Source organism: Lampetra fluviatilis, chromosome 30 (assembly GCF_964198595.1).
Source record: "Lampetra fluviatilis chromosome 30, kcLamFluv1.1, whole genome shotgun sequence".
Lineage (NCBI taxonomy): Eukaryota > Metazoa > Chordata > Hyperoartia > Petromyzontiformes > Petromyzontidae > Lampetra > Lampetra fluviatilis.
In genome coordinates this window covers 5,979,773-6,006,944 of record NC_136304.1, presented here as the reverse complement: position 1 = coordinate 6,006,944, position 27,172 = coordinate 5,979,773, and the positions used below count along the sequence as shown (strand labels likewise).

The 27,172-nt window shown below is 53.4% G+C and overlaps 1 protein-coding gene across 1 annotated transcript in view; it reads left to right on the top strand.

Moving 5' to 3' along the window:
- The window catches only part of LOC144943176 (latent-transforming growth factor beta-binding protein 1-like), a 105,566-nt gene that overhangs the window by 56,012 nt on the left and 22,382 nt on the right, over positions 1-27,172 (top strand). The window contains exons 23-37 of the mRNA XM_078870418.1: positions 558-680; positions 2,410-2,529; positions 5,392-5,532; positions 14,713-14,844; positions 15,716-15,859; positions 16,639-16,695; positions 17,207-17,278; positions 19,333-19,368; positions 19,512-19,580; positions 21,263-21,319; positions 21,978-22,043; positions 22,290-22,355; positions 23,087-23,152; positions 23,609-23,797; positions 25,022-25,102. Of these exons, the coding sequence (XP_078726544.1) occupies positions 558-680; positions 2,410-2,529; positions 5,392-5,532; positions 14,713-14,844; positions 15,716-15,859; positions 16,639-16,695; positions 17,207-17,278; positions 19,333-19,368; positions 19,512-19,580; positions 21,263-21,319; positions 21,978-22,043; positions 22,290-22,355; positions 23,087-23,152; positions 23,609-23,797; positions 25,022-25,102 (1,419 nt within the window). The remainder of the gene's footprint in view (positions 1-557; positions 681-2,409; positions 2,530-5,391; positions 5,533-14,712; positions 14,845-15,715; positions 15,860-16,638; positions 16,696-17,206; positions 17,279-19,332; positions 19,369-19,511; positions 19,581-21,262; positions 21,320-21,977; positions 22,044-22,289; positions 22,356-23,086; positions 23,153-23,608; positions 23,798-25,021; positions 25,103-27,172) is intronic.

Sequence of the window (27,172 nt, the reverse complement as noted above, 5' to 3'; positions counted from 1 at the left end):
GTTGATTTTTCTTCTTTTTTACACCGAATTCCATTTAAAAAAATGTCTCTTCTCGTTGTTTTCGTTTGCTGACCCCTGGACCACGACTGTGACGTCGTCGCCAGTGTGTTTGAGGCAGGGCCAGAGGTCGAAATGGGCGAGTCGCCGGCGTGAGACGCATTTTGTCCCGCAGCAGCCCGCGTTCACTGCCGTTGATTCCTCCTCTGCGGAAACGGCGAGGCATTAGGGGTGGGCGCCGTTTTCGAAAAGTGCCGCTACAGCGTGCGGCCACTGGGCAGTCACCACAAGCGGATTTGTTTTGATGTAAATCGAGCTCATCGTGATCTCACACTTCACTCAAGAATATATCACTTCGGAAGTCGTTTTCTGTCCTAGTCTTACCTCTCTTTTACTTCGTTCCCCAAATCTTAAGAAAAGGTCGACGCCGCTGAGGGCTCGACTCGGCGTGCTCACTCCCACTATAATCCACCAAAGGGGCTCTCACGCGCTGATAAACAGACGTCTCCGTCGTCTCCGTCGTCATCGTCTTCGTTGTCGTTGTTGCTCGTGATTTCCAGACGTGGACGAGTGCGCCAACGGGATCGTGTGCGGCGGCGGCGCCTGCCTCAACTCGGACGGCTCCTTCCGCTGCGAGTGCCGCCCGGGATTCAGGCTGAGCGGCAGCGGCGACCAGTGCGAAGGTGACGTGTTCACCAAGTACCGGCCGGGCTCAAACCCGCTTAGCTTCGGGGATCCAGCGGGAGCCAACGGGGATCCAACGGTGACGCGGTTTGCAGACTATGTGGGAAAAAAAACCTCTAAATTCCGCGCAGATAGATTCATGGTATCGCTGCACTGGCATCTCCTGGGCACCTGGGGAAGCCCTCGTTTTAGTCTGCACCGGGGGTCGAACCCTGTGCCCGCCCGCCCGCCCGCAGAGGCGCGGGCTGTTTGCCAAACCCTCTGAGCGCCGATCCTCCACCGCTCCCACGTCTCTGTCACGTCATTGCGAATGAAAAAAACCTCGCGAGTGCCTTCCCGCCACCGTTTACGAGCCGTAGCCTCGCGGGCTTTGCCTCCGCGCGACGAGCGAATTGGGTCCGGTCGGAGGGAGCCCAAAAAAACCACTCGACTCACTGAGCTGGGCGGGCGATGTCGAATGCTGACTCTGTGCCAGATTTCAAGTGGAGTTTTTCGTCTCCCACGTTCTGAAAAGCTCCGTCCTGCGGGACAAAATCGTTGTTAGGAAGCCACTGGAGCTGTGCACTTTTAAATCTAGATTGAAAACTCACTTCTTTAAAACTGCTTTTTGTGTTTAGTTTGTTGCGAACGGCAATGGGAATGCATGTGTGTGTATCTATTGATGTTAAAGAAATTAGATTCCCCCCCCCGCACCTCCGATTATCACGGTGGGTTAAGTTCAACATAAGTCGATACATACACGTGCGTTCCCGTTCGCAGCGGCGGCAGGGGCGGCAGCAGTCACGGTGGAACGCGCGTCATATGTTCATGACGGGGAGCCGTCACAGGCATATCACCGCAAGTGTTGATTGCTTAATCATGTAGAATATAAATAACACTCATTATAAACGGCCATTTTTTTTGGGATGAACGCTAAGTGCGGTTGGCTAGCACTCTGCGCTCTGAATCTGGCGACCCGAGTTCGACTTCCAGCCACGGCTAACATCGGCGTGGGTGATATATTTGGACCGATAATGTGTCGCAACCCCCTCACTCCCACCGACCAGCACGGTGACGTATGGTCCAACTACTCACTCGAACAACGCGGTGTGCGGGAGGTCAACGTCCGGCAGTAGACTACCGAAAGGCTGTACATTATTTACATGTGAACACACGTGTGCATGTGAACACACGTGTGTTCATGTGAACACACGTGTGTTCAACTGCGGCTATGGTTAAACACAGAAAACAAAACACTGCTTTCCACAGAAACTTGTCGTAGTATTTACATTCTGCTGCACTTACTCATCGCAGGCTGTTGAGTTTGAATCCACCTTCTCATGAGCAGAGTGCACAAGCACTCAAAGCACTTATGAAGACAAAGATCCCCTGTATATCCTTAACATACTTTTGGGGCAAGTGCTGTTAGCGAGCACCTATGAAGGCCGGCGCAGCACACGAGGGGGCGGGTGGCTAGCGCCAGGCCCGGCCGCCTTTGTCTCCCCAGTGGCGATGTTCACACATCGCACCAGGTACTCACGTGAGACCGAATCGACTGTGACGATTCGTCAAATCAGGAGCAGGAGACGAGCACGAGTTATTACATTCGTACAAAGTCCGTCAGACGGAGTATAAACCGTCTGCGTGTGCGTGGGCGACCGGCTCATGTTGCCGCCATTGTGGCAGCGGTGGTGGTGGTCATCATCGCCGTCGTCGTCGTTGTTGTCGCTATCGTTTTGCCTCGTGCAGACATCGACGAGTGCGGAGAGGGCGGTCGGTGCCAGGGCGGCGAGTGCCTGAATGTCGCCGGCTCCTACACGTGCCGCTGCTCGGCGGGCTACGTGGCCGTCGATAGCACGCGGTGTCGCGGTGAGTTCTCGCGACGACGAGCAACGCAGGCGGTGCAAACGCACCGATTACACACCTTTCAGAGAGAGAGAGAAATGGGAAAAACCGTGGCAATTCTCTTTCAGCGGTAGCTGTGGATCCTGGTGGGAAGGCCCCCCCTCCCATATGCAGGGGAAGACGGCCCCTCCAGCGTAGTGTGCAGGCGGTGCAACTGCACCGGAACCACAGACCAGCGCGCTAGTCTTTGTGCCACCACTCCCACCCCGCTTGCAAACGTTGTCAGATAGAGTCCATGAGCCAGAGCAGAAATTGGCAGCGTCAATAAGTAACAAAACGTGATCTACATGGCCAATAAGAGTGAATTACTATGTAACCCCACTCGTGTCAAGTTGTTATCGCATAATTCACTGTTATTGGCCACACGGAGAAATCGGAACCGCTCGAGTGACGCCACTTCAGGTGGCACCGACATGAGAAACATCTGGTGTGTGCCCGTGGACTAGTCGTGAATAATTGCGAGTCTCTGTCGATTATTATTATTATTATCTAATTCTCAGAAATTTCTCTACCTCGGAATGGATCGGCCACAGGAGAGAGCCGATTAACAAAAAAGAGCAGAAATTCCTTTAAAGCAGCGTTGCTGTGCACGGGGCAAATCTCGTAGAGGACATCCGAAAGATATGGTCAGTGCAGCGGCTTTGACATTCCCACTGTAGAGCTCGCCAAAGCCGCTTTTGACAAAAAAGTAAAAAAACAAAAAAACATGCTTTTGAAGATTTGCGCATTCTGGCGTATCTCTCTGTCGTCCGATGTCGCGTTTCGCCGTTTCGCCGTGGCCACGCCGAATAAGGTAACGGGGACGCAGTGATGTCATTCTATGCTGATATTCAGCGAGATTAAAAATGGCTAAAGAGAAAGAAAAAAACTCAATAAAACCCACGAAAAGTTGTCCTGATTCACAATCTCCCATTGCCAAACGGTTTCACGGCCAGCATTGGCCGTGGTCAGCTTTCCCCGCCGCGTGTGGGCCAGGCCGAACGTCCGCTTCGTGGGGGAATAGAGATTTACGGCTGTTTATCGCGACCAACTCGGGTCTTTTTTCTCGCCAAAATATTTTTGTTAAAGCAACAGCACCGCTCGTACGTAAAACGCTTCGACGCCCAGAAAAATAAAAGCCATCGCCTCGTTGCTCATTACTCGCGATCGATCGCGGCGCTCGCAAAACGGACGCACGTTTACGGAGGATTTATTTGTGTTGCTAATTTGCTCACTGTCAACGCTTACAATTGCGAACGGCATCCATTCCGTTTCATTTCGTCCCCGCACGAACTCCGTAATTTGCGTGAGTAATATTTGTTGCAGGACATTTTCTCCCTTGAAAAATGTTTGCAGCGGACGAAAGCGGCGACGCCAACCCGCACTAAGTATGGTCAAACAACCAGCGACGGCCCGACAAACAGCTGTAAATTATTCTTATTATTAGACGAGTATTTATACCGAGTTAATCGGTGAGAGTCATCGTCCACTCTCACTGCTGCAGTCCACCAAAGTAGATTCCTGCTCTCTGAGTCACATGCCTGGTGACAGCCGCCAAATTCGAGCCACCGTTGATTTATTTTTGACCAGGTAAAGCCCACTGAGCTTTGTCAGAAGCGACCTAGGCACAAATGATAGCTCAACGAAATGGTTTATCATTTGGAAATGTATATCAGCCATACGCTCTAAGCGCATGATTCTAAATGTGGAGGGAAAAACCGGAGGACCAGGAGAAAAATCCACACGACCACGGGGAGAAAGAGACATGCAAACTCCAAATATACATGTGTCAGGGTCGGGATCGAACCCATGACCTCTTGTATACCAGGTGAAATAGTTAATATCTCACCGCCATCGTATCCCACTGCTCGGCACATCCACACTGGAGCTGGCCTTCACTTCCGCGCGTGACCACATCCCCAGAGCTGGGCTGTCATCTAAATACTTGAGTAAATCGATGACTCAACTGTCATTTGCCGGGCGGTGGTGGCTATGCACGCGGCTGTGCACGCGAGGGTCGGTTGATCACCGCACAAATGTTGTGAAACTCCCTTATACGTGGGCGTCGAGGAGGAGCCGTGCCTCGGCTAAGGCGGCACAGCACATGTGGATTCCACCGTATGGGATAGAGTGTTTCCCCCTCGCACACGTGGGTTTTCTCTGGATGCTTCGGGTTCTTCCCACATGTAAACACCAATTCATTGGCCAATAACAACTTAATATATAGAGGACCGTAGAGCTTTGGGGGGTGAATGGTGATAATTTGGCGCCGGTTCACGCCTCGCTTTTGGCTTTCCTGCTCGTCTGTGGTTCCTCCTCGTTCCTTTGAGTCGTTCCGTCTCATGGAGAGTGAGCAAAGACATGTGCCACTGGCTGGGAGGTGACGGGTGGGCCATGGTGTCGTCATCAACATCATCAGCAGCAGCTGCGTCACAATGGGCGTGGCTTATGTGGGGTTTCCAGCCTTCGGGAGGCAGGATGTGAGGGGCGGCCGCCAATTTTAAAGGATCCCAAGTAGTCCACCATTTTTTTATTTGTCGACCACTTGTCCTACCTTTATTATTATTAATGTTGACTTTGACTATGTTGTTGATATCATTGTTGGTGTTATTGCCATTGTTATTTCTGTTGTTGATGTTGTTACGTTATTATTACTGTCATTAATGTTGGCAATGTTGTTATTGTTGTCGCGATCATCGTTTTTGATGCTGTTGGTGTCGTTGTAGTTGGTTACGTTGTTATTGTCATCATTGATATTGCGCATGCTGCTGTTGTTATTGCTGTCGTCGTTGTCGATGTCGACCTAACCCTCGTCGCCGCTGTCGTCGTCGTCGTTTGTGCTCGCAGATGTGGACGAGTGTGCGGGCGGGCGAGCGTGCCGCGGCCACGGCGGCGGCGGCGACGGCACCTGCATCAACACTCCCGGCTCGTTCCACTGCTCCTGCCCAAGTGGCTTCCGCACGGTGCCAGGCTCTGACCAGTGCGTCGGTAAGTACCGACCTGCGTGTACGTACGTACGTGCCGCCGCTCGCCGGCCCAGCCCCCCGGGAGGCCTCCCGTGAAGGCCTCCCGCGAAGGCCTCCCGTGAAGGTCTCCCGCGAAGGCCTCTCGCGAAGGCCTCAAGTAAAGGCCTCTCGCAAAGGCCTCAAGTGAAGGCCTCTCGCAAAGGCCTCAAGTGAAGGCCTCTCGCGAAGGCCTCCCTCGAAGGCCTCAAGTGAAGGCCTCTTGCGAAGGCCTGCCGCGAAGGCCTCCCGTGAAGGCCTCCCTCGAAGGCCTCCCGCGAAGGTCTCGTGGCGCACAGATTGTGGCAGGTGGCGCCGCTCTCTCGTAGCGTCAAGGGGGTTGACCCCCCCGACCCCCAACTCTAACCCCGACCCCCCCCCCCCCAGTTGACCCCCGACGCTATCCCCGACCCTCCCTGACTCCCGACGCTCTCCCCGACCCTAGCCCTGGCATCAATGGGGCGGGCGCGGGAATGCGACCGGGGACCACTTGCGCGGGGGCCGTGTTTAAGCGGCGAGCCTTCTTAATGAAGCTGCTCTGTAGGTCTGGAAGCCTTTGATACCTCAAAGACGCGGGGGGGGGACGGGGAGGGATCTCTTTGTGCGGGGCTTTTGAGACCCGACGCAGATGTGTGGCGGATTACGGCCGGGAGTTGACGGTGGCGTCATGTGCTTTTAATAAGCACGAGGGGCCTTAAACGATGAGAGCAAACCCCCCGCCATGGGTTAACCCCCCCAACACCGCCCCCCCCACATCGCCCCCCCCCCACGGCCCCCCCACCCTTCCCTCCGAGCGCTCGCGTCTGAATAAAGCGGGCGTCTAATTCGATGCGACAATATTATCGTTTTATCGTGTTGGTGATATTATCAAATGCGACTTGTTATTTTAAATTCCGGTGTTTGTACAAATTCTCGGATTGCGCACAAACGATTTAAAAGCGGTGGGGATATTGAAAGCAAAAGTGTAGTTTCTTTACGGTATTTATATATGTTTATAAAAGGCAGGAATATTATTACTTTTGAATGGGACTTCACGTTCAATTATCTTTAATTGCACATCACGAGTGAAAGTGGTATGATCCACATTATAGCGATAGTAATCAAAAGAATTTGTACATGTGCTAATTCACATGGTCGCTCAGCGGAGTAGTGGGTTAGTGCACTGCGCTATGAACCTGGTGACCCAAGTTCGAGTCCTGGCCACGGCTAACTCCAGTCGGTAGTGAGTGATATCTGCACCAGTCCTGCGGTAATTCCCCACCAACACGCGCTGACCCACGTGGGAAAGTATGGTCAATCATTGCCCCCCTTACCGACACGTCACGTGCAGGAGATACTCATCTAACAGTAGATTTACAGAGGTCTCAATATTATAATTATAAATTACTGCAGTTAAGTATTTACAGAATTATATGTGGATAATTAGAAAATTTAACGGGTAAGCTTTCGCGAAGGGAATTAGATGTTTGTTGTGTCTGGATGCGAATGATCATTGGACCGGATGACGTTTGAATAAACTTTGCGCCAAACACGATTTGCAGCAAGAGCGTGGCACGTTTCGCGTCGAGCTCAGGGCTTCGTTTTTTTATTATTGTTTTATTTTAAAAAAATATTCCCACGAAGCTGCTATTAAGCCATCTGGCTGTTCTTAAATGAACGCAAAAGGCCACAAAATCTGACTCATGGCCAACGTCTGTTTATACGCACGAACGGATGATGTACGAGCATTGGGGAGGAACGTTGTTGCAGCCCGCCTCATGTCGGCTCGCAGAGAGAGAGACGATGATGGCGACGACGGCGGTGAACGAGAAAAAAAACTCAAAATCTTGTTTGTTTATCTCATTTATAGCCATTTTTTCCCGTTTTTTCCGCAAATGTTTATACTCGCCGTGCCATGTGACCTTCGCGTTGTTTAAAATGCCATGCGCAGGACAAAACCGAAACGAGCCGCTCTCGCGTGGGGGATTTGGTGTTCCCTCGCCGTTGCTTCTCCAGGCCAAAAGCCGGGCCGTCGAGTCGCGTGCTCCCCTCCCTCCACCCCCCCCCCTGCCCCGTTTCGTAGTTGCATTTCGCCGGTTACCGTTGTGGGCTCCCCCGGGGCCTTAGCGCTCGCCTGTCCTGCAGTGTGTGCCTCGCGTATTCATGCAGTGCGGCGTTCCCTCGTTGTGCACGAAATTTGCTCTCCGCGATAATTTGGCTGTCCGCGAATCGCGTCTGTTTATAGCAAACAACCAAATGTTGTTGCTGCTGTGTTATTATGATAACGTTCATGTATTTAATAGCTTATTTACGTGTTTATTTAAGGTAATTAATTTCGTAGGCCAATATCATCCATGAAACGTGCCGTTCACGAGCATCTCTCGAACGTATACCTCGCGAATAACGAACGGTTTGCTGTATGGAGGTGTTGGGGTGCTACGTCGTGCGCAGCAGAGAGCATTCCACAAAAATCCGTTTTCTGTACCGTACTTTCCACACTCTCACATCTACGCCTGCCCGCCTTCACCAATGCGTAGCGAGCAGCGTGGTGAAGTATGGGTCAAATAACCCCCACTGCGTGCAGTGTGGGGAGGCCCCTTATCCATCCAGGGATGGAGAGAAAGGCACAGTGGTTAGTGTGTATAACAATGTGTAACAACAACAAATGTTGTTCCTGGGTAGTACGTGTTATTTCCTAATTACAGGAAATGGCTATTATTCCCCACAAACTTTGCTTCTGTGACCAGGACATTGATATTTTGAAATCTGCCTATTTTCAATGAGAAAACGTGTGCATTTGTGTCTTTCGTTCACATATAGTCCTGGTCACAAAAGCAAATTTTGTGGGGAATAATAACCATTTTCTATACTTTATAGGCATAAGGAATAAAAAAATAACACTTAGTACCCAGGAACAAAAATTGTGTTACATAGTGTTATTAATACGGCAGGACAGCGGAGCATTAGCTCGCTCTGAACCTGGCCACCTGAGTTCGATTCCTGGCCCACGGCTAACATCAGTGTGCTGTCTGAGTCAATCCCAGGGGGCCCCGCCCCCACACTTCACCAACCGACGCTGACCCGCGTGGTGAAGTATGGTCAAACTGTTTCCATTACTGATGCGCCGTTTGGGAGACACGGGGCTGTGTGTGTATTACACCGATGCGTCGTCGATTCGTCGGAAAGTTCGTCATACGCTCAAATCCAATCGCACGTGCTTTTGATGCGTTCACCTGACCTCTGCGGCAACCAGGGACCCGCTAATTTCACCCGGACTCCGAGGAAAGAGATTTTTTAAATCAAATCGAGATCCTGAATCATGCCCGACTCATCGAATCACACGATCGGCGGAAACTTTACGACAGCCCCCTGGCAGATGAACTTCGTGCCCAGGAAAAGGTGCAGCATTGGGCCAGCGTCTGAATGTTTACTGGGCGTGTAGGTCACGAGATGTAACCACGTCGTGCGTACTTACGCGCGCACAAAAGCACAATGCACGGGCGTGTGCACTTTACCGCGCAGAAGTGACCCGCGAAAGGACTCGTAGCGCCAAGCGATTTGTACAACGTCAATCACGAACAACTGCCGAGGCCGGTCCCATACTGCAACAACACGCCTAAGTAAGGCTTCAAAATGTACATTCCGCACAGGGGAGGAATAGTGGTAGGGGGGGGGTGGTTTGGGGGGATGGGGGGTACAGGAGGAGTCTATATTTTGCTCCGCGGCTGGCTGCCCATGAACCGGGCAGACTCGGAGCGAGCCCCAAGTCGAAGCGGTGTTTTGACAGCTGGGGGGAGGTGGGGGGGGGGGGCAGCGGGGCGTGGGGGGGGGCGACGACGACGTCCCGCGGGTGTCGCGGCGATGACGCGGCGCTAAGCAGAAGGGCACGGGTAAGGTTACAGCGGTCCGCACGGAACCCGCTCTCGCCGTGATGGCTCGTGCACGCGCACATTGCGCTTTAACTTGGATTTTGTCCGACTCGTCGACGTTCAAGTCGACATTGGCGAGCGTTCGCCGCAAACGCGAGTCGCGATCGAGTCGCGTGAGCGTTTTGCGCGTGTCGCGTGCGAACGTTAACTTGCAAGGCGCGTGCATCGAGATGCTTGGATGAGCACGCTTGGATGCGCACGGTGCGAAAGAGGTTCAGCATGTCTACACACCCGGCGGGTTTGATAAGAACAATGTTAGAAGGTCGGACCGAAACAGCCAGGAAAAAAAAGAAGGGGAAATAATACAAATGAGTCTATCTTGATTTGAAGCTTTTGTGACTGCAGGAATCCATACTATTTGGTTCTTTCGGTAAAGTCACGTAGGTAGAAATAAAATAAAATAAATCACGACGTTTCTATCGCAACATAAGCGGTCGTCATCAGGCAAAGGAGTCAGCCTCTAAAGGCAAACTGTTTATAAAGGTTTGTGGATGGGCGTAGCCCAAGTGTATCAACAACAACGCCAGAAGCACGAGTGGTGCACGAGTGCCAATGCAGCAGCAATGCCAATGCAGCAGCAATGCCAATGCAGCAACAATGCCAATGCAGCAGCAATGCCAATGCAGCAACATTGCCAATGCAGCAACAATGCCAATGCAGCAGCAATGCCAATGCAGCAACAATGCCAATGCAGCAACAATGCCAATGCAGCAGCAATGCCAATGTAGCAACAATGCCAATGCAGCAGCAATGCCAATGCAGCAACATTGCCAATGCAGCAGCAATGCCAATGCAGCAACAATGCCAATGCAGCAGCAATGCCAATGTAGCAACAATGCCAATGCAGCAGCAATGCCAATGCAGCAACATTGCCAATGCAGCAACAATGCCAATGCAGCAACAATGCCAATGTAGCAACAATGCCAATGCAGCAACAATGCCAATGTAGCAACAATGCCAAGCAGCAACAATGCCAATGCAGCAACAATGCCAAACGCCCACCCCCATCCCCAAACCCTTATAAACAGTTGCCTTTAGAGGCTGACTCCTTTGCCTGATGACGACCGCTTTGTGTTGCGATAAAAACTTCGTGATTTATTTTATTTTATTCCTAACTACGTGACTTTACCGAAAGAACCAAAGAGTACAAATGAAACATTTGCCAACGAGACCGAACGCAAGAATAATAATTAATCATCTCTTAAAATGAATTGTGAGCCCCAATTCATCGAAATGTGAGTGGGGAGACCGTGCCATTGCTTGCCGAGGATTTGCCCGAACGCGAACGCTCAAGGATTTGTTCTGGCAGGACATTTCCCCGTCGTCAGCAATGCCTGACGTTCATACTCTCTCCACATCAACTTTCTTGCCCACAAGTTCCTACAACCAAGCTAAATTCCAGACGCGCGCTTGTCTTTCGCGATCATGACATTTGAAAAGCAAGGGAGTGTCATTGGGTTTGGAGAAGCGATTCAAGTGGAATCTGGGGTCGCCAGATGGATTACATTTGTACCTCCTGCAGCATCCCGTGGTGAGCAATGATTGCTGATGAGAGTGATGGGTTTGCACTTCACTAAGAGACTCAGAAACTCACACAGATACCCATAGACTCACATAGAAACCCATAGACTCACGTAGAGATCCATACTCACATAGAGACCCATAGACTCACATAGAGACCCATAGACTCACATAGAGAGCCATACTCACACAAACACCCATAAATTCACCCATAGACTCTCAGAGACCCACAGACTCACACATAGACCCATAAGACTCACACAAAGACCCATAAACTCACATAGCTACACACAGACTCGCACAAAGACTCGTAAGACTCGCATCGAGACGTTTGGGTTGGTGGTGGAGGTCCGGGACCGGTTCAAATATTACGAGGTGACCAAGAATCGAGTTTGCGTTGCGCTCACCGCTTACTCCGCCGCTAGATCCCGATAAGCCCAGCACGAGCGTGGCGCGCGGTCACGTGCCCGGCTTTAGTCTGTCGTTGCATTGACGTAACTCCCGGTATGTGCCTTCCCAACGAACCCTGCACCGCCTCATCCTTCACCCCTGCTGTGAAGTCCACGCTTGAATTGTGCGGTAATTACAGCTTTGTTTGAGTGACAGAACCCCGCAAGGAAAATGCTGCCCCCCCCCACCCCACCTCACCCACCCCATTCCACTGAAGACCAGCTCGCGCTTGGAGAGAGTATCCCTGCAGCTGTCCATTCCACCTTTCACCTTCGCAGTCTCATCTGAAGCGAGCCCGTATACATCCCTCCGACGTTGTGTTCCCGCAACCGTCCCTTGTTGTTGTTTTCTAGAGCGCTCTCAATCTCCATTGTGGTAGGCCATCCCTCCAGCGCTGGCACGAGCAGGTACTTGCGGGGCTGCATATTTACTTTTATTATTATTACCACAATACATCTCACGCTGTGGGGCAGCAGTAAATCAACGGCTTATTGCTGAATGCCGTGCTAGCCTTCGGCTGTTTTCATCGTCCCGCGGTCCAGGCTGAGAGATATCGCTTTCGCGGCATGCGGAGCAGCAGCAGCAGCAGAAGCACCGGCGGAGAGCCACAGGGCTCTCTCTCTCTTTCTGTCTGACGACTGAAGGAATCCCACGCGGGTTTCGGCCACATTCAGGACACGTGGGCATTTATTGCCGGCCTCCTCGGGGAGAATCGGTGGTGAACGGTGGATGAAAGTGAGCCCCCCCCCCGCCCGAGTCTCATTCCCTCGGTCTTTCCCCTCCCCTCCCCCCTCTTCCCCAGCCTTTTGCTCAGGGCCCCAAGCAGCTCAAGGAGAGCCCTGATTTATAGAGAGAGAGAGAGAAAAAAAAATACGGATTCATCGAATTTCATCCTCAAGTTCACGTCCTGATAAACGACATAGCAACACCATTAAAGTGAAAATGCTTCACGCATCTCTCTCGTCGCGTGTCTGTTTACATACCTTTTCATTTTACCACTCGTCGGTATTTGTTTTCGTCCACAATTAATCTCACTACATAAAAAAAAAGTTTAGTTACTCGGTATTTTTTTTGGCGAAACTGGGCTCTCCACAATAACAACACCACGGACTCCACACTCCCCCCCACCCCCGCACCATCTCCCATCTCTCCGCGCAGTGTCGGAGTGGCCCGTCTAGAACTCGCACGCGAGCCGGGAGTTGCTCGCTGTCTGTGAACTTGACCCCTGGTGCCCCGCGCGCGGCGGGCGATGTTGCAGGCGGTTCTCGTGATTTGGGACTGTTTGGGTCGTCGCGCGCCGCTTCCCCGCGTCGACGCTTTCTGAGACTGAGCGGCGACGGCGGCGGCGTTCGTGCGAGCGAGTTGATGTGAGACGGGGCGCGGTGGAATGGGGGGGGGGCCTCATTCGAGCGCAATGTGCGTGTGCTGCGTGTGGGAGCGGTGGTGTAGCGGTTAGCGCGCTGCGCTACGAACCAGGCGACCCGGGTTCGATTGCCGCTCGCGGACAACACCAGTGATGATTATCTGAAACCGGTCCTGGGCATCCCCTAGGTCGACTCAGCCTCAAATGAGTACCCAGTGCGATGTGCAAACGTTGCTGCTAGGGAGACAAAGGCGGCCGGGCGCGGTGTTGGCCACCCCCTCGTGTGCCGTGCCGGCCTTCGTAGGTGCTCGCTAACAGAACTTGCCCCCACAGTCTGTTAAGGCTATACGGGGGATCTTTGTCTTTGTGGTAACGTAGTAGCGGTTAAGCGCCACGCTGCGCTCCGAACCCGGCGACCCGAGTTCGATTCCCGCTCACGGCCAACACCCAGTGACGGTTATCTGAAACCAGTTCTGGGCCTCCGCTAGGTTGACTCAGCCTCAAGTGAGTACCTGTTGCGATGTGTAAATATCGCCTTTCGGGAGACAAAGGCGGCCGGGCGTGGTGTTGGCAAACCACCCCCTGGTGTGCCGTGCTAACAGCACTTTCCTCAACAGTTTGTTGAGGCCATAGTGAAATCTAACGTATTCCTGGCACTTTGTGTAAACAGTCCGAGTTTCCCAAATAAGGGAGCAGTGGCTCAGTGGTTAGCGCATGAAGGCAAAACCGAGTGCGGTGACTCTTAAGGGTGAATCCCGGCCACGGCTACCATCAGTGGCGAGTGAGATTTGGACCCGTCCCGCCCCCCCCCCGTCGTACCCCCACAGCTTCACCAACCTGCATTGACCAGTGTGGTGAAGTATGGACAGACAACTCAGCGCTATCAAACGAAAGCAACATATTCCTGAATCCGTCTGTAGTGGTAACAACGCTCACACCGTGGGTTGAACCTCTATAACACATTCCTGCGGAGGGAGCTGGTAGGAACGTTGGGTTGCTCGGTCAATGGCCAGGGTCATCGGCGGCGTGGTGTATTCCGCAAATATGCCCGACTGTGAGGGCGGGCACAAGCCGGCGTGAGTAGGTTAAACGTTGAGTTTTATAAGGGCACCACGGGGTGACCAGCCCCTCCCCACCCAGCCCCACCCCTCACACCCCCCACCCAGCCCCTCCCCGCCCTCCCCACCCAGCCCCTCCCCACCCAGCCTCTCCCCACCCTCCCCTTCCCACCCAGCCCCACCCTCCCCACCCAGCCCCTCCCTCCCCACCCAGCCCCTCCCTGCACGACGGACGCAATAATCCCCTGTGGGCTGGTGTAACCAGGAGGTTCCTACCAGTATAAGCAGCTTGCTGTCGGCTTCTGTGGGGCTATGTTGTGGGCACGCAGAGGGCAGTGGGACAACATCCATTGTGGTTGTGTTCTGTGCTCTCGCGCCTCTTTTCCAACCCGCTCCTCGAGCGGCGCGGTCAAATACGGTCGAGCGTCCACCTCGACTTCCACACGGCCGGCGCGGAGAGGCCTTGCTATTAGGAAGCCGCTGGAGCTGTGCACTTCTAAATGATTTGGATTGAAAACTCATTTCTGTAGAACCGCTTTTTGTGTTCAATAATTTTTGTCCTTCCCCCGGCACCTCCGATTAAGCGCGGGTTGTCTACGTACGGTGCGAAAGAAGTTCAACACACGCACGTCCGTATCCAGCAGCGGGGAGAGAGAACGCGTTTAGGCGCGCGCCTTGTTCGCGGCACGTGCGAATAGCGAGTCGGAGAAGCCGGTGCGCCGCTGAACTACTCGGTCGAGCGTCGCTGTCTCGCTTGCTCGCTCGCGACGCGCTCGCGCCGGGGTCGCGGCCGCGATCACCACGACGACGGTCGACTCAACGCCCAGAGCCTCACGGTGGCGATCGCTCTCTGTGTGCCTCCACAGACGCGGACGAGTGCGAGGAGGATGCTGACGCCGTGTGCTGGCCACACCAGTACTGCGTCAATTCCCACGGATCCTACTCCTGCCTGTGCGACCAGGGCTTCCAGAGCGCCGAGGAAGGCAAGGGATGCGTAGGTGAGGAATGGCCACTGACGCAGTCGTTTCTCAGGCCACGGTTTGTTTCGTGACGCTCGTTAAGGTGGGGAGGGGGGGGGGTGAATCGCTCACTCGCGACGCGCTACTGGCGAAACGTCGTACTCAACATTGTAAATGTTGTGGCTTGGCTCTTCAACACACCGGTGTTGCTGTACTAGTATACTACACTATACACTACACTCTATACTACACTATACACTACACAACACACTACACTATATACTACACTATACACTATACTATACACTACACACCGGTGTGCTGTAGTAGTACACTACACTATACACTACACTATACACTACACACTAGTGTTGTACTAGTGACGAATTGGCAACGTTCTGTTTACGTGACAACCCTTACTAGTTGGCTGTATCGGGTGGTGGCGGGTTTTAACGACACGTTTATATATTTACGCGATCTAACCCAAAAAAAACCTCTATTCGGGAATCGCACGTTTACGGCTGACGAGCTCCACGGCTCGAGGAGCGGAAACCGCGGGGTCCTTCGGAATCAGAATTTCTATTTAGACTTAAGGAATCCGACGAGCTATGAAGCTTTGAAGCCTTCCACCGTGGGCTGTCAAGGAGCAACGGAACGTCCGCGTGACGCGTGACGGCCCCATCGCACCCGGCGAGTTGAACCGGTCCTGGGCCTCCCCTCGGTCGACTCGGCCCCCAAACGAGCACTCGGTGTGGTGTGTAAACATCGCTCAAAGGCGTCCTGGCGCGTTGCTGGCCGCACCACCTGCCGGCCTTCGTGGGCGCCACTCGCTAACACCACTTGCCCCAGCGGTCTGTTAAGGCTACGCGGTGGGTGTGGGGGGGGATCTTCGTCTTCGTTTGCGACACAGACGTGAACGAGTGTGAGCTGGTGGTCGGCGTGTGCGGCGAGGCGCTGTGCGAGAACGTCGAGGGGACCTTCTTCTGCGTGTGCGACAGTGAGGGCGACGACTACGACCACACGCTGGGGCGCTGTCGGCCTCGCTCGTCCGCAGGTGCTCGCCCCACCCCTCTGCCTCTCCCCCTCTCCGCCTTCTACCTGTTCCTCCTGCTATCCCGTTGTTCCTTCCTCGTTCACTCTTTCTGCCTGTTCCTCCTTTCACCGGATCCTACTTCAATCCCTTTGCTTGTTGCTTCTTTCATTCCCTCAACCTGTTCCTCCTTTCACGCATTCCTCTTTCAATGCGATCCTCCTTCAATTTCTATGCTTGTTGCTTCTTTTATTCCCTCCACCTGTTCCTCCTTCCATCCATTTCTCCTTCACTCTTTCTGCCTGTTCCTCCTTTCACCGGATCCTACTTCAATCTCTTTGCTTGTTGCTTCTTTCATTCCCTCAACCTATTCCTCCTTCCACCCATTCCTCCTTCAATTCGATCTTCCTTCAATCTCTCTGCTTGTTGCTTCTTTCATTCCCTCAACCTGTTCCTCCTTCCACCCATTCCTCCTTCATTTCGATCCTCCTTCAATCTCTCTGCTTGTTGCTTTTTTCATTCCCTCAACCTGCTCCTCCTTCCACCTGTTCCTCCTTCCATCTCTCCGCTTGTCCCTTCCTTCTTTCCTTCCATGTGATCTTCCTTCTCCATCCTTCCACCTGTTCCTCCTGAAATCAGCCCCAGGGGATGCAAAGATGGGTAGACGTAATACCGGCCACACCACCCCTTCGTCCGCTGCGCCTGCCATCACAAGGTGCTCGCTGACAGCACTTGCCCCTACAATCACGGCTATACGGGAACCTTTGTCTTTGTGTGTGTGTGTGCTTATTTTATCATTGCAGAATTCAACGAGCCAATGAACCTGCACAGCCAAGCTGCCCAGCCAGGCACTCGACCAGGTGTTTGGATCAGACAAAACAAAAACACTCAGAGAGACACCCACACGTACACCCACACAGACGAACACCACCGCTTTGGCTCTCCGGCGCGTTTTAGTGTTTTTGGGTCGTACCGCGCGTTGTTTCGCTCGCTCCACGTGACCGGGAGCTCCCGAAGCATCTGCCAGGACTCGGAGCAACCCCCCCCGCCCCCCGGACGTCGTGCGGTACGGCGCTCGCTCGGGCACGAACGCGCGGCACGACCGCCAAACCGCGTCCGTGAGCTACGCGCTAAGCGCTGCCCCTGTGCGCCCGTTGCGCGGATGGCACCGCCGCTCATTCCGCGCGATCGTCGCGTTTCCTTCGCGAGCGCTCGCACGGCGGCTCGGGGGAAGTGTCCGTCGCTCACGGCTCCCAGCTGACGGCGAGCCGCGCGCGCGCGCAAAAGCGAACGTAACCGGATCCGGTTTCGCGACACGCCAAATAACCGCCGCTGAAATTTGTCTTGGGATGTTGCCGCCGCTCGATGAAGGCTCCCACGAGACGACGGACGTTGGACAGCTTCCAGGCACGCAGAGGCAGCAGCAACAGCCTGGCGGCGCAGGTGAGTGGCAGACGTGGCCAAATCGGACGCAAGTGGCCTTTTGTTTTATTGATCACGGCCTCATCCCGTTGGGATGCAAGCACGTGTTTTGCGATGTATTGAGAGTTTCGTGAAGAAATAATATACAGCGATGCCAGCACAAAAACACACTCTACCATCGCTTTTTTTGGTTGTTCCGTGCATGTGCGCGAGTCTGGCGGTTAGCGCGCTGCGCTACATACGAGCCGAAAGACCCGAGTTCGATTCCCATTCACGGCCACCAATAGCAGTGGCGATTATCTGAAGCGGTCCTGGGCCTCCCCTAGCTCGACTCAGCCTCAAATGAGTACCCGGTGCGGTGCGTAAACATCGCCACTGGGGAGACACAGGCGTCTGGGCGTGGTGCTGGCTACCCACCCCTTCGTATAAATGGATCACCCTGCGTTTCCTGTTGCACAACAGGGCCCTCGGAAAGTCAACAGGTGGTCCGAATATTTGCGTTCAATCATAGTGAGCGGACGCAATTACGTTTTGTGTTGTTTTGCTTTCTTTGTCACGATGCCAGGATCGTGCGAACGTGAGGCCTGATGATGCCAGTTGTAATTACTGGTGAAACGTCGTGCTCAGATTGTCAATGTTGTGGATTTGCTCTCCAACACACCGGTGTGCTGTACGAGCAACGAATGTTCTGTTTATGTGACAAACCCTACTAATTGGCTGTGTCAGGTGGTGGCGGGTTTGTCGACACATTTATATTTACGTGGTCTAACCCCAAAAAAAGACCTATATTATGAACTTATTTTCTTTGACAATTTTTTTTTCATGATTATCCCAACAACTTTTTACGGTGAATTGAAATCATATCCGGCCGGTCTAAACAATTAATTTTCGCAGGAATTTATTAAAGCAGATTACATTGAAGAATAAAAAAAAAACCAGTAAACAAATTTTGTTCGGCCGGGCCCACCAGGCTCCGTGCGTTTGACGAGCCGCTGGGTGATCATTCCGAGGAGCCGCGTGGGATCAGAGGGGGGGGGGGGGGGTTGGGGGGGGGATCCGATCCAGAGCCGTGTTTGTTGACAAGCTGCCGGGGTCTGCAGGGAGAGTTTCGTAGACGTTTCACGTTCGCGAATTATCATTCGCCCGAGCCGTGCGACGTCGGGGTGTGAGGGTGCAATGGGGCAGCACCAAGTTTCGAGGAGACGTACGTCAGACTTCAACTCTGTAACCTTGAGGATAGAGATCCACACAGAGTCCTACAGAGACTCGGACTGTGACTTTTATTGTTGCGACTGGTGAGGCCCCTTTGAGCCCAGCAGCTCTTTTGCAAACACGATCACGTTCCAAGGCCGTGGGCGGTGGCAGCAGTTGCAGGACGTTGCTGTTACGTAGAGCTGCATAGAGATCCACAGAGTTGCATCGGGACTCATAGACTCGGAGTGCGACTTTATTATTGCAGCCGGTGAGGCCCATTGAGCCAAGAAAGCTCTGTTGGCAGGACGACCTCAGTCCAAGGCCGTCGGCAGTGGCGGTGGCAGTTCCAGGACATCGCAGGGTGGCAATGTTCGAACTAACGAGAGCCGAAACGAACGTTCTTGCAGCAGGTCCCAGCCACAGTTTTGTGCAGAGGAATCCTGACGAAATGTTATCTTGCAAATCTGTCTTGCGTAACGGTGTATAACTCCGTCACTTAAAAAGTGTAATGGCTTGCGTTAACGCTGCGTGCACCGAACGGCACGCGACAGAAGAGGTTGCTTGCGTTCGTGCAAGTTGCATGGAAATGTCCTCCCAGTGTTGGACTGATGGAGTGAACAAAACCGCACGGGACGGGATACAATAACAAAATTAAGCAACACTAAAGAGACGCTAAAAACGATAAGAAAATTGTCGAATAGAGAACCAAATTGCAACCTGGAATCACGAGATTTTGTCGCGTCGTCGGTTTGGGTGAATTTGACCTCTGTCGGAGAGACCGGTTGTAGTATCTTGACATCTAAATAACGACATACAAATCGCAAATTGTGTCCTCGATTCAAGTTTAATCCGGGAATCCCCGCACCCTTTTTGAACCGCAGGTCAGCGGACACCGATTTCGTCGAGGCCACAACCAGGTAAGCGCCGATATTTTTTTGGGTTTGATCGTAAATTGTACTTTTACACAAAACTACAACAACAAAGCGAACCTTCGTGCCCATTGAACGCGATCGGAACTCGGAATATGAGGCTGACGTTTTTCTCCATTTCCCACTTGCAGGTCACAGCTCGCACACGGACGGGCAGCCGGTGCACGGATCACCGTCGCGCACTCCGGACCCGCGGCCCGGTAACTCCCCCCGGCCGGCCCCCCCCTCCTCCCCAACGCGTCGCACACGGCGGCGGAGGCGCGATGGCTTTGGCTTGCCTTCGGTTGAAGAGGATCCGCGAACCCGGACAGCCTGGTAATGTTGAACGTGGCCGCAAACGTTTTCGCGGCACGTTTAACGATTTGCTACCGAGCCGCTCGATGTGCCGCTGGTGCTCGCGCGGCAAACTTCACGAATGGGCCGCGTGTCGGGTGGCGGAGGGGTGTGCCTACGCGCCGATCTGACTGATTAAAAATAAAAAAAACTTGGCTGTGAATCGCGCAGCGGCCCCATCGGAGGGGGTTGTTGCGAGGGCCCCGGGGTTAGTGGCGGCCAGATCGGGCCTCCGCGTCCTCTCTTCGTTGCATTGAAACGCGCAGCTACAGTGGGCGGGCTGCGGGTGGTGGTGGCGGGGGAGGGGTGGAACCCTGGAGAAACTCCTTCGGTTGCTTTGTGTTTAAACACGTGAACATCCTTCACGGGAACGGTCGCTGTGAACCCCGCGCGACCTTAACACGACGAGCGAACACACACTTGTCATTTTATTTCTGCACGGGCCCCTCCGGCCGCCCTCGTTGTGCGCCGTCGTTGGCGGCGATCGCCCTCCCGCAGGCCCTCCCGTCGGCCCTGCTGCTTTTTTCCACAGGAGACACCTCATGCCAAAAACACCCTTCCCTCGTCCTCCCTCAATCTGATATCGTAGGGCTGGGCGCACAAACCTCCTGTTTTCTTTTTTCACCACATGGTCCCAGGGATGGTGTAAATTTTCTTGAAGCACGAGGAGCAGAGAGGAAGAAAATAAATAAAAAAACGTGATGATTTTTTTTTGTTATTCAGGCCAGGAAATTCTGCGGCGTCTCGGCGTGCCATTCCGGCTCAGGGCCACGAACCCCGAGTGCACGTGAGGGAAGGAAAAATAAATAAAATAAAAAAATGCGAGCTTTGCGCAAAATCCCAAGACGTCCGAACGATGTCGTCAGCGCATAGTTGCGTTACGGCCCCTTTGTCATTCTACTGCTGGATGAGGGCCTCCCCCCCGCGCTGCGTGACTGACGGCTTCCTGTGATGATACACTTCCTCACCTCGGCGTGTGCTCGTTCACCCCATACCGTGATTCAGTTGCCACTCGCGATCGCCGTTGCTGAAAAACGAGGAATCGTCACAAAATGTTAGTTTGTGAATCAAAGCGCAGTGCACTAACCACTGTGCCATCATTGCCCCCCCCCCCCCCCCCCCCAATTAAATTTGATTCGTCAGAAGATATGATCAATCCACTTCTGGATGAAAGCCTCCCCAAATTCGTCGCCACCTCTCACGGCCCTGCGATGTAACGAATCTAGCGCCCGGGCAGCTTTCATCGATCCAATCTCCGCAGTGCAACCTGCTCTCTCTCTCTCGGGCGTGGCTCCCTCTCTTCACTGCCATTCTTAATTCTTCACTTTCATATTCAGAACTGCTCTTTGTATTCAGCTAATCTTCCTTCCCCGACACGTCCCCTGAACACGGTTGGCTACGTACGGTGCGAACGAAGTTCAACACGCACACGTACGTACATTCGGTCATTTGTCTCGACCGTTGGCCTTGAGGTTTGCTCGGCAGGGATACGCTCCACGGCGTCGTCTTCGATGAGAATGACGGTCGCGTTTCTCCGCTCTCTTTCAAGGGAATCATGATCGCCAGCGAGGACCTGCTGTTCACACGGCTCAACGCGTTCACACAGGTATCGATCCCCTATTGGCTTCATGATGTGACGCCCTGCAGTTTATTTCTCGTGCCGTTGTTCAAGTAGAGCCCCCTCCACCCCTCTTCAGCCTACTTTTCCACGCCGGCCAGATGCCTTGGAAGGAATGGGAGTAACCCTCCACTGCACGCGACTTGCTGATCGTTTAACTTGGATGTCAACTTCTGTGTGGACAGATGCTTGCCAGGGAGGGATCTTGGGGGTGGTGGGGCAGGGGGGGGGGGGGGGTGGGGGGGATTGTCTCACCTGCCGGGAGATCGAAACGAACCGGCGACCTCTGGATTGCAAGTCAATTGCGCTAAACGCTACATCGCGGCGGCGGCGGCATTCCGTTGGGAGAGGGGGGCGTTTGTCACGTCGACAGAGTGAACGTGATTCCTGCCGATGTGCCGCGCGCCAACACCACTGCGGAAATGTTTATTTTCGCCAAAAGAACCAACATAAAATGGTCTTCAAATTTATTTCATGATCGTAAATAACAATAATGACGATGTAAAAAGTTTCGAAATGCCACGTGTTGAAATCATATTTCTTTATATCACGTGCCGGCGGCATCGCGGCGCTGGCCTGGCTCGGCTCCAAGTGGAGTTCCCGTGCGGCGGATTTCACGGTCGCGTGTTTTATTTTCACCGCACAGCTCTCCCGGAGGGACACGGCCAGGCCGGCTCTGCCAATCCTCCCGCAGGCTCGCCGGCACGGCCTGGTGAGAACCCCCCCCCCATCCACCCAATCCTCCCTGTTGCTATTATTTTATTTTATTTTTAAAGTACGCATAAAAAAAAACCTCAACTAAAATTGAGTGATGTTTATAATGTAAATGTAATATTCTTACATCTTTTGCGTCTCAAGGAGCAGCAGCTGCTGCAGGTCGTCTATTTTTTGTGAAATTGTCGACAGGAGGGGAGGGGATGGAGGAAGAGGGATGAGTTGACTTTTTGTGTTGTTCCAGATTCTGCCATCGGAGTTCCCAATCTCCACTCCACGGGATCGCTGCCCGGCCTCGCGTGGAGGCCAGGTACTTCGTATATTTCTTGTTTTGACAAATATATATTGCTCGGATACCTGGAGGATAATCCCTTGCGATCAGACGGGGCAATCTCCTCACTTCACAGGGGTGTCCAGGGTATCAGGTGACGGCACACATAGCAAACACGTGATAACACGCGTTCAAACATGTTTAAATCTACAAGATATTAGTGTGCGTGCTGCGTGAACGTCGCGTACACTTTATATGGCGTCAAGAACAGGAATGAGGCATCCGAGGCAGCGTGCGTGAACATCCCTCCAGCCGCAAACACGCGATCAAAACCCAACAGCTATTTTAGGAATTTGTCACGATTTGGGGGGCTCGCGTTCCTAATACAGCCAATTGAGGAATTGTTTCATGAATCTGTCTCGTATTTACCTGCTCGTTTGTATTGGTCCCGATGGTGTTTGTTCCCTGTCCTGCTTATTTATCGTTTTGTTCACTCCGTGAGCCAAAATGCCACGCGAATATGTCCGTTGCAATGTTTGCAACAATCGTAAATAATCGATTTTCAAGCGTACGATCCGATGCAAGTGTCAGAGTGGGCGCGGCGGTTATCGCGCGCTGCGCTACGAACCCGGCGGCCCGAGTTCCATTCCCGCTCGTGGCCGACGCCGAGCGACGATTATCTCAACCGCTCCTGGGCCTCCCCTATGTCGACTCGGCCTAAAGTGAGTAGCTGGTGCCGTGTGTAAAACCGTCGCTCGTCACCGCCGCAGGTTTTGCCGAAACGACGGAGAGGCACGGCGCGGTCGTCTTCCCAGAAGGCTCCGACCGGCGGCCGGGTGAGTGTCGGGGGGTCCATGGTCCGTAGCCGGAGTTTATAGATCTCCTTTTTACTATCTACTTACGCATCATAAACATCGTATAATCATAAACGTATGATTATGATGATGATGACGCAGTGTCGTCAAATTATCGACATGCCATAGTGTGATTGTGGCCATGCAGCCCAAACTGTCGACCACACGGAAAACCACTGTGGTCTGCGCTCAATCAGCAGCGGTTGAGGAGCAGCGAAATGGCACGAACTCTTACCTCCTGACGCCCCATCGTCTTGGCCAGCAGATCCGGACATCTTTTGGCATTGATCCACGGAACAAATTGCCATCGGCACGAACAGAATCATAATCATCGCTATCGTCATCGTCATCGTCCTCCTTCCCGTGCCTGTCCCCCCCCCCCCCCTTGACGCTCCCCCCTCGTCGCGCCCCCCCCCCCCTTCTTCCGTCGGTCATCAGCCGTGGTGCCCGCGAGGACGGGGAGCTCTGGCCGTGACGAGCGCAAGGAGTGCTACTACGACGTGGACTCAGAGACCGCGTGCTCCAACGTGCTCGCGTGGAACGCCACCCGCGCCGAGTGTTGCTGCACCGCGGGCGCCGGCTGGGGCGCCGACTGCGCCATCCGGCCCTGCCCGCCCGCCGACACCGGTAATCGCAAGCGCCCCACCGCCCACCCCACCCCCTTTCCGCGATAAGCAACCGCGTGAGATGCGGCACGGCGAGCTGGCCGGGCGGCTGCGGCGGCGGTGATGGCGGTGGTGGCGGTGGTGGCGGTGGCTACGCTTGCAGGTGGCCAGGTAATCGACTGACCAACGGAGGCAGCGGCGAGGGTCGGCGGATCATCGCGCAGCTGTCGTGGGCGTCGTGGAGGAGCCGTGTACCCCGGCTTGCCGGGAGAAGGGCCGTACAGCTGATGCGGACTTCACACCCGTTTCCATTTCAGCGGAGTCGAGCGTTGGCCACTTGTGCACGCGTGGGTTTTCTCCGCGCACACCAGTTTCCTCCCACATGTAAACGCTCGTTGATTGGCCGGTAATGCCTTCATATATATGTAGAGGACTGCAGAGCTTGGGAGGGAATTTGGTGTTGGGTCACTGCCTGGTTTCCTACCCCGCTTGTCTGTGGTTCTTCCTCGCACCGCAGTCTCTCTCTCTCTCTTGAGAGTGAGATAATACTGTACAATAAATGCCACCACATCTCAAGATACTGTGCAGACACGGTGTGTTTATCGTGAGAGGAAGTCGGTCATAGGTCTCTGTGTGAGTCTATGGGTCCCTGTTGAGTGCCTGGGTCTGTATGTGAGTATATAGGTCTCATCATATACAGATCCCATACACTTACATAGAAGCCCATAGACTCCCTTTGACCCATGCTCATCTCCAATGAGTACGGTTGGAAAGAGGTTCAACATACATACATACATACACTTCGGGTTCCTAAGTGAGTTAGTTATTGGGTTCCCATGTGAGTCTATAGGTCTCCATATGGGTACCCATGCGAGCATATGGGTGTCTAAGCGAGTCTATGGGTGTCTCTATGTAAGTGTGTGGTTGTGGGTTTCTCCTATGGCTTTCCGTGTGAGTCTATGGATCTACGTGTGAGTCTAGGATTCTTTGTGTGAGTCTATGGATCTACGTGTGAGTCTATGATTCTTTGTGTGAATCTATGGATCTACGTGTGAGTTTATCATTCTTTGTGTGAGTCTCTACGGCTCTCCGTGTGAGTCTATGGATCTCCGTGTGAGTCTGTGGCTCTCCGTGTGAGTCTACGGCTCTCTGTGTGAGTCTATGGATCTCCGCGTGAGTCTATGGATCTCCGTGTGAGTCTATGGATCACCCTGCGAGTCAGCTCATGAATCTCTTGTTTTTGCAGAGGAGTTTCGGTCGCTGTGTCCAGAAGGCAGAGGAAACATTCCGAGCCAGGACCCTGTCGCCGGCAGGAGAGTCTATCAAGGTGAGCGGCAAGGGGGAGGCACGCAGACTCGCGCAGTGAGTAGCACTCCCACAGTGAGTGGTACTCATTACATTGTTATTTTGATCAATGCCCAGGGTCCCTGTGACATTTTTTTTTTCAAGACGATCTCAGTAGTTATACAAAAATAGAAGGAATAATTGGGTGCTGCGGCTGCTGCTGCTGCATTGGCAGTGGTGCACAAACACAATTAAAGAGGAAGTGGCAGGAAAACAAACTGAACAAATTTGTAAATAACACCGTGGCCTTGAAAGGAAAAAAAACGTTAAATTGGCGACATTTCAAGCAACGGCAGCCTTCTTTTTCATAGCACGTCGACATGTGCCGTGGATATGCGCGAAGCCAACCCATCGTCTCCGCGAAACGCCGCCGTCTGCTCTCTTAACGGTCTCAGTGGGGAGGCAGCGCCGGCTTCTGAGCCGACCAACCCCGCTGCCCCCCCGCCCCCACCTTCTTCCCCCTCTGACGTCGTGAGTGAACTCGTCTAATTAACGGGCCGTAAAAATCGGATGTTTGCTAAGGATCTCGTTAACGGCTGCGCCACCGTTAATGAGTGGAAGCGGTGCGGGGTTTGTGGTGAAGGCGAGGGAGGGAGGGGAGGGAGGGGGGGAGGGGAGGGAGGAGGCATTGCGCCCCATGTTCCACATTACGCGTGTTCCCCCGCCTCTCATCGCCGGGGTTGGTTCACGTCGGCACGGTGTACGTGTATATGTATGGTGAACTTCTTTCGCACCGTACATTGACAATCGTGTTAATCGGATGTGCGGGGGGAAGGACAATAAACCCAACGCAAAAAGCAGTTCTAAAAAAAAATGTATCTGGAGCATAGCTCCAGTGGCTTCCTATTATCGGAACGAAGAACGTTCCAGACGGCCGCAGAAGCGCATATGAAAGCGCGTGACAAGGTGACCGCCTTTGTTCCACGGCCAGCCAAAAGCCGCCGCCGTCGCCGCCGCGAGGACGACCGGAGTCCGCGTATTGGTTTATGACTCCTGGGCGACATCAGCAGCGGGGTGTCGTGCTTCAATTCTAGATTTGAAGCTTTCGTGACTGCAATGATTCATATTCTCAGGTTTTTTCGGTAAAGTCACGTAAAATTCACGAAACGTCGTGAATTTTATTTTTATTTTTGTTTTGTTTTATTTTACTTTCATTACTTTTAATGTTTTACCTACGTGACTTTACCGAAAAAACCTGAGAATATGTCGTGCTTCAATTGCGGCAAGCAGCGAGGCACCGTGAGGTTGCTTCACGTCGACGCGGCGGGTGGTGGTGCACGTTTCCGGCCGTGCCGCGGCCAGTTGCTGAGTGAGAGGTCGCCGCCGGCTTCCAAGGGAAAGCAACCGCTCTCTTCCTGCGCCGCTGTGAAAGCGAGCCGGGCGCGACGCGATGTTTAACACCACCCGCCTGGCCAGCCTTCCTTCGCTTCCCTTCTTTTATTCATACCCTAACGCCCCTGGGCACGAACGTAGATGGGAGCTGCCGTACAATGATTTTCGCTCGTGCCCCCCCCTCCCTCTCCATGCCCCCCCGCCCCCCTCCCCCTCACCCACTCGAGGTTTCCCTCTTGTAATTTGATTAATAGTCTCCAGCATCTCCAGCTATAAACTGCTTCATTACCGATTACTATTTTACTTAGCGGATGAAGCCCACTTGAGCTATTGCGCAGAGGTGACCTAGCCACACGTGAGAGCTCATCCATCAGAGTGGCTAATATCATCATCATCATCCCCCGCGGGAACTTAGGAGCAGCAGCCAAATAATCTCGACGCGCGTTGAATCTAAATGTGGAAGGCAACACCGGAGAAACCCGGAGAACAATCCACGCCACCACGTCGGCAAGAGAGAGAGAGATACAACACGTGAACTCCACATGTACAGCAGGCATCGCCGGGGTCATTGATCGAACCGACAACCTCATGCGTACCAGACGAGGGAGAATAACATATCCTCGCCCCATGTAAACTGCGTACTGGGCAATTTATGTGTGAGAAAAAAAGCGTAATTAACATAAGCTGAAGTGAATTTATCTGTGTAGCGATTTTCCTGAAC